We start from the raw sequence: 15,239 nt of genomic DNA on the forward strand, positions 1-15,239 counted from the left end.
AGGGTTAAAATGGCAATAATGACACAAATCAATGTAAAAGAGATTACCTTGTTCAATAAAATTATATTTTCGTCACTTTTTGCCGTAGATTTTTTGGGTTTTTTCATTCCATTTCCAAGATAACCTGTCGCGAGCCTAATCCAAAAAGGGACTTAGGGCATAGTACAATTAAGGTGCTTACTTTACCAGGCCGACACACGCACTCCAATCCAGTGAGTGCCTTCAACGCCATCATTCTTACCAATTTATTGGGCCGTGCTCACGTTTTCAGAAACTCCGTATGACATGTTACAACTTGCAGTGCGAGATATAATGACGGGAACATGAAAATTGTTTAGGAACTACGGTTAGGTGTTGCAGGGCGGATGAATACACGGAAACACTTTAAAGACACCTAAACTATATAAAATGATTTAGTTCTTTACTCGCCTTCCAGGTGGCAATACTTTTTAAAGCAAATATTGCCACCTAAGAGTGAAGTGCTGAACTCAAACAACCACTCTTCGAATTGCATATTCTCATGTTTTTCGTGCAACTATTGTTGTTGGAACTTTTCGATGACAAAAATGTGATGTTATCACCTAATTCATCATTTTTACTTTTACTTTGCCCCCGACAACATTTTGGATTTGGCCCACCGCCTAATCTGCTACAACAGGAGCGTCATAAAGCACGAGTTCGTTCGTGCATTTAATAGTACGTGAGCCGCAAAAGGAAATAAAACACATATTGGCAAGTATCAATTATGTTGTTATATAGGGTAGACACAGTGTAAGATGTCGAACATTACATTCATGTACCCAGGTCAATTTTTATGGAACAGCCTCTATATGCAAAATTAGTTATATGGCTTGCCACAGGTGGTGTGGCAAGCTGTCGGCCATCTTGGAATTTCTAAATCTACACACGTTCTAAATTCTCTCCTAAAAAACTAAAACTTTCCAATTTTAAAACAAGACTAACCAGACCATCGGGCTGCAACCTTCCCTTCGTAACTGTGGACCATATGCTAAGTTTATAAGTATATCCCAAGTTAACTCAGTAATTTTAGAGTGGGCCAGCTTGCGGGCCTTGTTTGATAGTATAGTCTGCATGTATAGAAATTCTGCATGCATGTACTGCAGGCGATTTATTTAGTGAAATTATTGTGACGTACATGTAAAGGCAAGACCACCATTGATTTTTTAAGCCTTTTAGCAGTTCAATTGTCAATGTTTGACCGCGACGCGTCAAACACTGCGTGGTGTTTTGTGAATCTGAAATTTTGATATGATGTTCCGGACAGTCGGGCAAGTAAATGGTGAAAAGTAAACTGGTAGTTGACCACGGAAAATTTTTGATAATCGACAAATTAGACAGACATTGATATTTCTACTCTTTTCAGCCAACTGGCAGAAAAATCTCAAAACACGCCCCCTATTACCAAATTAGCAAAATTCGAAATTGATTTTTTCATCAAATAATTTATTTATATCTGCAGACTTGCCACAGCAAATATATTTTCAATACCTCTCCAAATTTGTACTTGATAGTTAAAAACATGCACTCGTCTAATTGATAGGCCTGGACCCTCCAACATATGAATATTCATTGGTGGTATTGTCTCCAATGCTACTGCTGTCATGGAGACCGCCATTGTTGCCGATTATTGTACCTCCAGTCAGAAGCAGACGTTGGATATTCATATTGAGCCGCCTTACGGCGGCATGATTAACGCACTATCCTCGATCAAGTTCAAAGCCAGTTCCATGAACGCGCACCGTGTGAATATATATATATATATACCCACCCTAATTATAATGGCTACATTCAGTACCTACACACTTGTATTAACAAAAATATATAAGGCATTTTTGAAATACACATTATTAGAAATTCTTAAATTTAATTCCGAATTCTAAACGAACTGCTGCTGCTGCTTCGCGTGCACATTTCGAAAGCGTCCTTTTCTACTTCGAAGACCAGTGCATACATAAAATTGCCTGGATAAAATTGCCTGGTCACGCGTACAGAATTATAACTCCATATTTCATCTTCTTATCAAGCATACTACAGTTGCAAATATATTATGGAATGATGAGCTTGGTCTTAAGTCCTAAACTCCTTGACCCATCCTCCATCGTTCCTCCGTAAAAACGGCTCTCTGTGGCATACCTGCATCTCGTGCCAAGCCGATGTTTGCATTCGGATAAAACAGTCTGTGTCAGCTGGTGACATGTTGACAGCGTTTCAGCACCATGGATCTCATAAGATATCAACTATAAGCCGCGGACTATAAAATAGGAACCCCCATCCAGTAGACGGAATTAAGGAAAGAAATTTTGCTCGTGTTTCTAATACTATGAAATACGGACCAGTGTTTACAAAGAACTCAAGATCTGAATACCTAAGTATACGCTGAATTGAATATTTAATACAAGGGGGAAGGTTTTCCCACAGTACGGCATCTGTGAATTCAGAACTCTAGGAACACGGAATTGCTTTTGATTCTTCAAGGTAAAGTTCTTACTTGGCGATATACAGATCAATCTCATCCTCTGCACAAAAGTGTCATAAGTAAAAGCCTCGTCTCTTGATATGATAACGAACCAGATTTATCACAATCTGTGACACAGATCTGTCGTGTCGTTCAGTCCGGATGGCTCCTTGGCGAGTTTGTAGCGTCACTTTTTTATTCTCGAGTTTCTCACTCCACCTGCTACTTCGAAGTTAACAAGATGAAATTGATTGTGGAGTGCCGCAAAGTTCGATTTACTCTTGAATGACGGTGTGACATCTCTATTTGACATGAGGGTTTCAACGTTATGTAAGCGTAGATTACTTTTTCGAAATCATATTGTATTATGAGCCCTGGCTGTGGATAAAGCTCTGTACACACTGACAACATTTTGGGAAACATGTTGGCCAACATGTTGTCCAGGTGCGATGTTATCGAAAATTTGGCCCTGTATACACATGACAACATTCGACAACATGTTGGGCAACTTGTTGTCGAATGTTTCCGAGAAATGAGGATTTTTGAGGGAATATTTTAGAGGGAAATTCATAAACAATGGAAGATTCCAGAGAAGAAGATGTATTGTCGGTGGCTCTGCCATAATTTTACGTATCCTGATTGAAAGACGGCGAAGAAAACGTAAAGATGAGAAAAGAGTGTGGACAAGACCATGGATTTATATGAGACACCAGCATGGGGCAAATTTTGTAGCTATTTCTAGAATAGCAGCTTTCTTTTTGTTCTTGTCTTTATATTCCCTGGATGTTACATCCCATAAACAGGCACAACTTTCCCATACTGCAATAAGTTGTTCAACTTCACTCAGTAACCATTCCTTGCTTGAGGCTGCCATTTTGACTACATCACATGGCTTAAGGTAGATCATGTGATTTGTGGCCTATTTCTGATTGGATAAAACTCGACAACATCATTAGCATCTCGGCAACAAAATTGATTTTGTATTATTTCGACAACATTTGAGCAACATTTGGCCAACATGTTACCGAATGTTTCCGAATGTTTCCGAACTGTACACACTGCCAACATTTTCGATAAAGCTCTGTACACACTGACAACATTTTGGGAAACATGTTGGCCAACATGTTGTCCAGGTGCGATGTTATCGAAAATTTGGCCCTGTATACACATGACAACATTCGACAACATGTTGGGCAACTTGTTGTCGAATGTTTCCGAGAAATGAGGATTTTTGAGGGAATATTTTGGAGGGAAATTCATAAACAATGGAAGATTCCAAGAGAAGAAGATATATTTTCGGTGGCTCTGCCATAATTTGACGTATCCTGATTGAATGAAAGACGGCGAAGAAGACGTAAAGATGAGAAAAGAGTGTTGACAAGACCATGGATTTATATGAGACACCAGCATGGGGCAAATTTTGTAGCTATTTCTAGAATAGCAGCTTTCTTTTTGTTCTTGTCTTTATATTCCCTGGATGTTACATCCCATAAACAGGCACAACTTTCCCATACTGCAATAAGTTGTTCAACTTCACTCAGTAACCATTCCTTGCTTGAGGCTGCCATTTTGACTACATCACATGGCTTAAGGTAGATCATGTGATTTGTGGCCTATTTCTGATTGGATAAAACTCGACAACATCATTAGCATCTCGGCAACAAAATTGATTTTGTATTATTTCGACAACATTTGAGCAACATTTGGCCAACATGTTACCGAATGTTTCCGAACTGTACACACTGCCAACATTTTCGATAACATCGCACCTGGACAACATGTTGGCCAACATGTTTCCCAAAATGTTGTCAGTGTGTAAAGAGCTTAATCGAGTCCCAAAGGCAGCAATGTCGCCATACCCTGAATGCTCCGCCATTTTCATGTCGTCATTATGGTTTGTTTTTTAAAGACCTACTTAGATTTTGTAGTTAGTTCTGATGTTTGGTTTGTATCTGACTGTATCTTTACCGGTGAACCACATAAAGCGCGTAAATCATGTACAAATCGTTTGATGCTGGTAAAAATCGTCGACCTTAAGTCATTTCTGACTCACTGATCAAAGACCGTTTCTGGGGATGCAAGCCAAGCCCTCATAGATATTGTGCGAATTGTCGTTGGATGCCATTCGACATTATACAATCTGGATGGACAAAGGATAGGCGACACCGATTTGTCCAATGATTATTTAAAGCTAAACAGAATAAAATTGAGGCTAGATTCCTTGGGACACCCTAATATAAGAGCAAAGAGCCAAGAGCCAAGAGCCAAGAGCCAATACTCTTTTAAGAGCCAAGTGCCGCCAGGAAAGCCACGAGCAAAGGGAAAATATAGGCAAATGAATATAATTATTATCTTCGGGAGCCCGAGGCCCACAGGTGCTAATGAATAAAGTTTTTTTGTAACCGTTTATGACGTTGTAAGACATCGCCGCCTGGATAGGGGTTGTCTGCAGCCTGGATTTTTTTATCGTACTATCGTTACGCCGTCTGTACAATACGGGTGTACATTGTGCCTGCACTTCATACACTTTGTACAGTCACACGTGTTTGTCATTCGGGCCGTCAAAAATAGATCCGGATGGGGATGCCAACTCCCCAGCAAAAATCGCCGGGGCCCGTATTCATAAAGCTACTTAAGTCAAAGTGGGGCACCTAAAATGCATCTTAAGTTTAAGTGAGGTACTTACTTAAAATAAGTCATATTCATAAATATGCTTAAGTCAGGTGGCCCACTCAAATAGAATCTTAGATTTGAGACACCACCGGGGCAGTCTTAACACTAAGTGGACTGGTTCTTTCAGTTCATTTTTAGCACGGCGCTCATCGGAGATGAGTTTGTTGATGATGGCTTGGCAACATGAAATTGCACACAGGCGTGCAGTTCGCAGGGAAAGGGTTTTTCGTGATCGCCTCCATCCACAGGACTTCTAAAACGACTTATAATTATATCAGCGATATCATTTTGATCGGCAAACATTACTCTTGTGAGGGATGACCACGAATCGGAAACTAGGAGGAATTACGCTGCCTCCTGAGTTAAAGGGCTGTTTCCACCGAACGCGGTTATCGCAGCGATTTGCGATCCGTTTGTCGTTGCGACGGTCGCAGAGGATCACTTTCATGGATTACCCAATAACAGTTTCCATGCACCAGTACAGGGCGATTCAGTCAAATTGCGTCAGCCGCTCCGATCATCGCTGGAAATCACTTTCAGACTGATTTTAATACCAATTAGAATGTTCGTTATACCGCCTTATAATAGTTTGTAAGCCATGCAGAGGCCTTTCTCTTTCTTTGCGTTGGCGAGACACGTCCAAGAGGTAAATATGGCAGCAGTAGACATGAAAGAAAATCTGATTTTGTTGGTAGAGAAAAAGCCAATGCTCTACGACAAACAGTTGAAAGACTCTTTCAATTTCTTGTCCTGGTATATACAAGGCCAAAATCTCATCTAATTCAACGTCTGTTTCTTGCATGTCAGCCATTTGCAAAAACACTTCGGATGTCTCGTTGCGATTACTCGCGAGATTTCCCGTATTCGGTGGGAACTGTAAAGGGCTGTTTCCACCGAACGCGGTTATCGCAGCGATTTGCGATCCGTTTGTCGTTGCGACGGTCGCAGAGGATCACTTTCACGGATTACCCATATTACAGTTTCCACGGGTACCAATCAGAATGTTCGTTCTTTCTTTCGGTGTTATAGCTTCTCGATAGTTCGTATCTTCTTTCATCAAGTCTCCCTCTATCAAGTTCAGGATCTCTCCAAACTGACGTGTACTCATACGGAAATATTGGTGAAACTTGTCTTCGTACGAATAAAGTTCTCTCACAAGCTGATGATACTCCCCGTGTTTCTTTCTCTTCTGAAATATATCATGAACCCATATTCCATGCTGCCTCTTTCGATTTCTTGTCCTGGTATAAAGATACAAGGCCAAAATCTCATCTAATTCAACGTCTGTTTCTTGCATGTCAGCCATTTGCAAAAACACTTCGGATGTCTCGTTGCGATTACTCGCGAGATTTCCCGTATTCGGTGGGAACTGTTAAGGCCTGTTTCCACCAAAACCGCTGCGACCGACGGAGCGATCATCGCGAAGATTTTGTCGATTTACAGCTCCCACCGAATACGGGAAATCTCGCGAGTAATCGCAACGAGACATCCGAAGTGTTTTTGCAGATGGCTGTGTCGTGGCCAGTTGCCGCGAAGACAAGACTAGTATTACGGCGGAGACGGAATTAGGTCAGCGACAGTAACAACGCTCGGTTTTAAGAAGAAAACTTCGTGTTTTCCGTAGAAATTGGTTGAAATCCTCGGGCCAAGAGCAAGGGCTAGAGGAATCTACGTAAATTTTAACAGCTCGCAGACTCGCTGTGCTTATGAACACTGAAACTGGCAAAAACGACTTGTGTACAACTCGTAAATGCAACTGTGAAGTGAAGAGGACGCGAAGTGCTGTGAAAAGACGTAAGGTGAAGGTCAAGGCTCCGTCTCCGATCCGTACCATTTCAAGTTCCGTAATCAACGTGTGTAATCTTTGTACCAGTGTTTCAAACATTAAAGAGATGTTTGTTAATAAAGTCGAGTTGTCGAAAAACGTATAATTTCTAGCCCACCCAGGGTGAACTTCTGACGATAAGGATCGTCAGGCTGAAATGCAAGAAACAGACGTTGAATTAGATGAGATTTTGGCCTTGTATCTTTATACCAGGACAAGAAATCGAAAGAGGCAGCATGGAATATGGGTTCATGATATATCCCAGAAGAGAAAGAAATACGGGGAGTATCATCAGCTTGTGAGAGAACTTTATTCGTACGAAGACAAGTTTCACCAGTATTTCCGTATGAGTACACGTCAGTTTGGAGAGATCCTGAACTTGATAGAGGGAGACTTGATGAAAGAAGATACGAACTATCAACTATGAACTACCAACAAAATCCGATTTTCTTTCATGTCTACTGTTGCCATATTGACCTCTTGGACGTGTCTCGCCAACGCAAAGAAAGATAAAGGCATATGCATGGCTTTATAAGGCTTAGTTTGGCCGTACAAACTATTTTTAGGCGGTATAACGAACATTCTGATTGTTACCCGTGCGGGTAATCGCATTAAAATCAGTCTGAAAGTGATTTCCAGCGATGATCGGAGCGGCTGACGCAATTTGACTGAATCGCACTGTACTGGTGGAAACTGTTATTGGGTAATCCATGAAAGTGATCCTCTGCGACCATCGCAAAGACAAACGGGTTGCAAATCGCTGCGATAACCGCGTTCGGTGGAAACAGCCCTTAAATCGACAAAATCGTCGCGATGATCGCTTCGTCGGTCGCAGCGGTTTTGGTGGAAACAGGCCTGCTTGCGACTCTCCGGTTTACACCTTTTATGCTTGCGGATCATTCCAACAGGTTGTACTGGTGAAACTGTCAACATTTCCCAACCAACCACGAGTCGAGTAATTACGGAGGTAACAACCTCACTGAACCAAATTTCTGAAACAAGATGACACTCCTCAATTATCTGTTTTTATCATCATATTCTTCCATTTCACGGTGTCATCGGTGTGGTCGATCGAATGCATACAGTATTTGGATTCTATGACCTTCGTTTCACGAGTGGAGATATCATAAGACATTGGGAAGGGGATGAGGTCATCCTTAGGGGTATCCATTGCGGCCTCAGCTTGTGACGCCATTTTTGAACCCTAACATTCCCAGGTAACGATGGTACAATTGTGTACAGAAAAATTATTTGTAATTTGCACTATTGAATACCCACGATCAAGGAATAATGAAATAATTTATAGACAGAAATCAACAAGAAATATGACACGGGTACCTGATGTGTCTTTTGAAGAAGATAAGTGTGACACTCAAACTTTTAGCGATTTTACGTGAAAACAAGTAAGTGTTCGATAGCATTTGGTAGGCCTACCGTCGTCGGCAAAACATGAAAGAGTTTATATTATATGACTGGTGGTTGCCTGATCATACGGCTCTTGGTCGATCAGATCACCTACATAAATTTCAAAGATCACATGACCTGCTATCGCGTATTGGATATAACATTGACCAGTATGACCGTCTAGATGGCGCAGTGATAGGTAAGTATGTACGCCTATCTGTCCAGTAAAAGGTGATCGTGGCTCTTGGCTCTTGGCTCTCAGTTAAGGGTATCCCAGATTCTTTTTGGATATGCTAATTTATTCAACTTGCAAAATCTTGAGCATTTTTATCTGCACATTGACATTCGCACAAAGTACAAACAAAATAAAAAAGAGCAATGACAGGTCACCTTTCAGTCCCACGACCTGGGATTCTCCTGTCCACAGTCTATTGAACTTCTGACTAATCACACGGTCCTCTATTCCTTCGTATTCTCCTTTGCTGTGACTCCTGGTCTGTTTAAAGGCACATTGAAATATATTGAAAACCCTCACAAAATCCCATGTATTGTAAATTGGATATCTGATGATGAATCTGGAATGTCTTTTAACCGACGGTCTTGTCTCGCAAGAGATCAAGACGCAAGTGATCGATTGCCTTTGCTCCCCAGCTAAATGTCTTAGACCATGCGGAAATGACTCTACAATTTCCTAGAAACTGTAACTGGCAGAGGCAGGATAAGTTAACTTCCTGTGCAAGCTCTCTCTCTAGCTGATCATGCCATAGGCTTCAACACCTACACATCACTTCTAAAGCTGTTACCAACTGATACCAATCTGGAGTTTCTTAGAAGTTTTAAGAATAAATGATAGCTTGGGTCCAGTTGGGATGGTTGTTTGTGATAAAAATATCCTGACATGTTGGTAAAAAGTGAACTCACTAACTGTTAAGTTTCATTTAACTGATATTAAACTCACTGCAATATTAGATAAGGTGATTTGAACATGAATATTGGATGATAATGGACACATTCGTTAATTGTGCCCCGTCACATATGCATTTCGCCTATACATCAATTTCATAGTAAGAGTTCAGGATAGGCCCGGAAGGGTTTCACTTTATTTACAATACGATTTCTTTTATCGAAGCTACATCGTCAATTGATCTAGGCTAATAGACAGGAAAATTTATCAACCACACCAAAAGCATTGATAGAAATAGTGGTTAGGTAACAAGTGATCAGGTCAATCCTAACATCGAAACGTTCTAGCCAATCACAATGAAGGAACCTTGGCCTGCTCGATGCATATTATATAATACTGGGGGCGGTCATGCCTCAAGTTACTGAACCGGACCTATATGCATAAAACATCTTCGCCTTTAACTTAGTTTTTCACTTAAGGTCGCCTAAGATTTCCTAGCAAAGGAAATTACGTAAGTGGGAGGCATTATAACCTATTTAAGGTAATACTTATGAAATAATTTATCATTAGGCTCAAGTTTTTTCCTTTTCTCCAAACGTGGTCAGTTGCACGATGATACCTTTTATGCAATAGCTCCCAACCAGTAGAAATTGCTGTCTCAAATCAATGTTGGCTAAATTAAGGCAGGGTTCTTGCATAATGATGTATGAAGAGGTCATCAATACAAAAATTGTCCTAGTAGTATTCTTTAAGGATCATTCACTACCGTGAGTTGAATCTGTACAGGCTAATACAGCTAGGAGCATGGCTTTTCTCAAAAAGAATTGCGCCAGGCAACCGAATTCAAATTTGCTGGGTACCTTACGGAAGGGTAGGATTAAAGGAAAATACTTAATTATTTCCCAAGTTAAGATGTATTATGCATATCACTTAAGATAAGGAGCCTCTTAAGGTTAAAACTTACATTTAAGGAAATTTTCACACTTAATATGCGCGCTTTATGCATACGGACCGAGGTCATAGATCGGTGAGTGTAGAGTATATTATAAGCCTATAAATAAAAATCCGGGAAAAATATATCCCTGTCAAAGTACTCGACGCCATATTTCAAAAGAGTGGTTGAGTCCGCAAGTACGGGCCGTCGGTCTACAGATGACAACGTGCCAGGCCAACTGTTGCACTGGCAAGGCAACAGCGCAACAATTGCAAGATCATTCTACTCTTTGCCAGTGCCTCCTCCGCCAACCCAAATCTGACAATAGAGGAACACATTTTTAGAGTATGCACACTTATATAAATAAATGATAATTGTCACCGTACGTTTGGTTTTCGAACTCGTTCTGTGGTCCTCTTGTGTTCATTTCGGACATTTGCATCCCTCCACCGACTTCGTTAAAATAGTTACTGCCCATGAGCGCCTTTTGGTCGATGTTGCGTCCTTCGACTAAACCGGCCTCGTCGTCAACACATTTGGGAGAATTTCTGTTGAAAAGCAAACAATAACAAATTCAATTAGCCTTGTGACGTACGATCATGTTAGGTCTTAACGACCTGCACTGGGCCTACTCATTTTGTCATTATTGCCTATGCTCACAAATAAGTTAAGCCTTCTAATGGTTTAAGACTGCTAATACGAGCAATGCATTAAGTCCGCTACTGATAGCGTGATTGGGAATATATATGTAATGTATAATTTTACTGCTTAAGTGAGATATCAAGGTTACATAATACTTTAGATATTTGGTGAGTATATTTAATCCAGGAATATCTTATAAACAACTTTTGATATAGATGTTATGTTTAAAAGCTATGGTATAACAGAATTAATGTGGCCAGTTGACCATTCGAACAAGGCAAAGTCGCATTCAAAATCGCCTAAATCTAAAGTCCTCAGCACGTTGCCTGATCTCTTACCCAGTTCAGAATAATGGGCAAAATCGATGATTAAGTTATACACGTTTTTCTGATTTAGTTACTGCTTTTGGTAACAGTTGGCAAATAAAGAGGCCAGGCTGGAGATTACAGTGGTTAGTCCTCTGTATCTTTTTTTCAGTTGCAAAAAGAATGGTTTCCATCTCCGGTGAGAACAGCTTTCACCTCCGGTAAGAGTATTTTCATCGGCGATGAGGAATCGAAAAATGACTAAACCTATTACCAAAAAATATATGATACTACTTACGAGCCCCCGTGGGAGATATACCAATACCGTCAGCAAATGCATTAATGGGGCAAATGGTGGAATGATGAAGTCATCGTGAGATAATACACGCGTTAGCAAAAGAAGACTGAGATCCTGTCAGCAAGTAAATGCTGAGCAAAATACACGGCAAATAATAGATGGAGATACTGTCAAATTTTCTCTCTCATCAGCTAAGTAACTTGTAACTCTTCTATTTACCCCGAACTCTTCCTTTTCACAGCGATAATGGTAAGGGTGATGAGAAGAAAAAGAGCAAGACATCCTCCAGCTATTCCAAAAGTCAGTTTGTCTATAAAGTAAAATGTAGTTAACAGATAAGAAAGACAATGGAAACAGGCTTTACAACTATAGTCGGCTTCGGAAGGAAATTTCTATGTTCTTTAAATTTCGGCCGCTGTGCAAAAACTGCTCAGCCAATTATGAGTGCGGTTTTTATGATTCCAAGAAGATTTTCACATTTCAGTAACCAAAGTTACAAAATAGAAAGTTTGGCCGAAATCTTCAGTTCATTTTCTTCCTTGTATTTCTCCAAGCGTTTGGTTTAATTAAAAATACCAATGTCTATGGACTCTCATTATTGTTGTGGATGGCAAGTTACCCATAACTACTTCAGATCTTTGGCGCTGTGTTATGCAGACTATGAGGTGTATACATGTAAAATGATTTTGACTGCCTCTTAAGATTTATCACTGCTTTGTACATTAGTGTATGTTTATGTCGCAACTTTATAGCTTTGCAAAAGAGACTGTGGCAATAAGTCTCCTTCAAGCAGAAGGCCAGATTCCGGTATACCGGCTACGTATAAGCACCAGCACCTAGAGAGACTAGCACTCAATCCATATGTATGCTTCCTGCCAGTGGACTTAGCGACCCATAGCTAGAGCACATTCTGCATGACTGTCTTTATAGATGGAGATAAGGTAGTGCTTTTCGACGGAGCTATAACCTCTGGGAAGAAGAGATCGAAAATGATCGGTCCAACAAGAAGCTGATTTCGTCACAGGCACCTGAAGATACAATAACTAGTGGCCGAAAAAGATAAAAGCTCTTACTTTGTTCCAGAAACGTTGCAGCTTCTGATCCTCCGGTTTCTGCAGGTTCCAGACCTGTTTGATTTGTCGTACCAGAGGTTGCCATCGATGTCATATTTTGAGCTGTATTCATAGTTACAGAAGAAGACAGTCCATTTGTAAGAGTTGTCGAGGATTCGACAGTTGTTGTAGTTGTTGGCATCGATGTAGTTGTGGACACCGTCGTAGTTGTGGGCATCCGTGTAGTTGTTGGAATCGTAGTAGTTGATGGCATCGGGGTAGCTATTGGCATCGTTGTAGTTGTTGGCATCGTAGTAGTTGCTGGCATTGTTGTAGTTGTTGGCATCGTTGTAGTTGTTGACATCGTTGTAGTTGTTGGCATCGTTGCAGTTATTGGCATCGTAGTAGTTGCTGGCATTGTTGTAGTTGTTGGCATCGTTGTAGTTGTTGACATCGTTGTAGTTGTTGGCATCGTTGCAGTTGTTGGCATCGTAGTAGTTTTTGACATCGTTGTAGTTGTTGGCATCGTTGCAGTTGTTGGCGTCGTTGTAGTTGTTGGTATCGATTGAGTTGTGGGTATCGTTGTGATTGTTGGCATCGTAGTAGTTGTTGGCATCGTTGTAGTTGTTGGCATCGTTGCAGTTGTCGGCGTCGTTGTAGTTGTTGGTATCGATTTAGTTGTGGGTATCGTTGTGGTTGTTGGCATCGCTGTAGTTGTTGGCATCGTTGCAGTTGTCGGCGTCGTTGTAGTTGTTGGTATCGATTTAGTTGTGGGTATCGTTGTGATTGTTGGCATCCTGGTAGTTGTTGGCATCGTTGTAGTTGTGGGCATCGTTGTAGTTGTGGGCATAGTTGTAGTTGTTGGCATCGTAGTAGTTGTTGGCATCGTAGTAGTTGTTGGCATAGTTGTAGTTGTTGGCATAGTTGTAGTTATTGGCATAATTGTAGTTGTTGGCATCGTTGCAGTTGTTGGCATCGTTGTAGTTGTTGGCATAGTTGTAGTTATTGGCATAATTGTAGTTGTGGGCATCGATTTAGTTGTGGGTATCGTTGTGGTTGTTGGCATCCTGGTAGTTGTTGGCATCGTTGTAGTTGTGGGCATAGTTGTAGTTTTTGGCATCGTAGTAGTTGTTGGCATTGTTGTAGTTGTTGGCATCGTTGCAGTTGTCGGCGTTGTTGTAGTTGTTGGTATCGATTTAGTTGTGGGTATCGTTGTGATTGTTGGCATCCTGGTAGTTGTTGGCATCGTTGAAGTTGTGGGCATCGTTGTAGTTGTGGGCATAGTTGTAGTTGTTGGCATCGTAGTAGTTGTTGGCATCGTAGTAGTTGTTGGCATAGTTGTAGTTGTTGGCATAGTTGTAGTTATTGGCATAATTGTAGTTGTTGGCATCGTTGCAGTTGTTGGCATCGTTGTAGTTGTTGGCATAGTTGTAGTTATTGGCATAATTGTAGTTATGGGCATCGATTTAGTTGTGGGTATCGTTGTGGTTGTTGGCATCGTTGTAGTTGTTGGCATCGTTGCAGTTGTCGGCGTCGTTGTAGTTGTTGGTATCGATTTAGTTGTGGGTATCGTTGTGATTGTTGGCATCCTGGTAGTTGTTGGCATCGTTGTAGTTGTGGGCATCGTTGTAGTTGTGGGCATCGTTGTAGTTGTTGGCATCGTTGTAGTTGTTGGCATAGTTGTAGTTATTGGCATAATTTTAGTTGTGGGCATCGATTTAGTTGTGGGTATCGTTGTGGTTGTTGGCATCCTGGTAGTTGTTGGCATCGTTTTAGTTGTGGGCATCCGTGTAGTTGTTGGCATCGTAGTAGTTGATTGCATCGGGGTAGCTATTGGCATCGCTGTAGTTGTTGGCATCGTAGTAGTTGCTGGCATTGTTGTAGTTGTTGGCATCGTTTTAGTTGTTGACATCGTTGTAGTTGTTGGCATCGTTGTAGTTGTTGACATCGTTGTAGTTGTTGGCATCGTTGCTGTTGTTGGCATCGTTGAAGTTGTTGACATCGTTGTAGTTGTTGGCATCGTTGCAGTTGTTGGCATCGTAGTAGTTTTTGACATCGTTGTTGTTGTTGGCATCGTTGCAGTTGTTGGCGTCGTTGTAGTTGTTGGTATCGATTGAGTTGTGGGTATCGTTGTGACTGTTGGCATCCTGGTAGTTGTAGGCATCGTTGTAGTTGTGGGCATAGTTGTAGTTGTTGGCATCGTAGTAGTTGTTGGCATCGTAGTAGTTGTTGGCATAGTTGTAGTTGTTGGCATAGTTGTAGTTATTGGCATAATTGTAGTTGTTGGCATCGTTGCAGTTGTTGGCATCGTTGCAGTTGTTGGCATCATTGTAGTTGTGGGCATCGATTTAGTTGTGGGTATCGTTGTGATTGTTGGCATCCTGGTAGTTGTTGGCATCGTTTTAGTTGTGGGCATAGCAGTAGTTGTTGTAGGAATCATTGTAGTTAATGGAATAGATGTAGTTGAGGGAATCAATGTAGTTGATTGAGTTGTTTGCGCTGATGGAATTTTTGTAGTTGAAGGTGTCTTCGTAGTTGACAAAATGGTTGTAGCTGATGGAGTCTTTATTGGAGATGGAGTCGTTGTGGTTGAAGAGGTTGATGGAATGGTTGTGGTTAACGGAATCCTTGTGGCTGATGAAATCCTTGTTGTTGATAGAGTCGATGTGATTGATAGAATCGTCGTACTTGACGGAACTTCTGTAGTTGACGGAGTCGTTGTAGTC

The 15,239-nt window shown here is 41.1% G+C and overlaps 1 protein-coding gene across 1 annotated transcript in view; it reads right to left on the bottom strand.

The window, feature by feature from the left end:
• Nucleotides 1-14,574, bottom strand: part of LOC135489967 (mucin-2-like) — a 32,757-nt gene extending 18,183 nt beyond the window's left edge. Inside the window, exon 1 of the mRNA XM_064775606.1 lies at nt 12,535-14,574. Within this exon, the coding sequence (XP_064631676.1) occupies nt 12,535-14,569 (2,035 nt within the window). The 5' untranslated portion in view covers nt 14,570-14,574. The remainder of the gene's footprint in view (nt 1-12,534) is intronic.
• Between the last annotated feature and the right edge of the window lie 665 nt (nt 14,575-15,239).

The sequence above is a fragment of the Lineus longissimus genome, chromosome 6 (assembly GCF_910592395.1).
Source record: "Lineus longissimus chromosome 6, tnLinLong1.2, whole genome shotgun sequence".
NCBI classification, from domain to species: Eukaryota; Metazoa; Nemertea; class Pilidiophora; order Heteronemertea; family Lineidae; genus Lineus; species Lineus longissimus.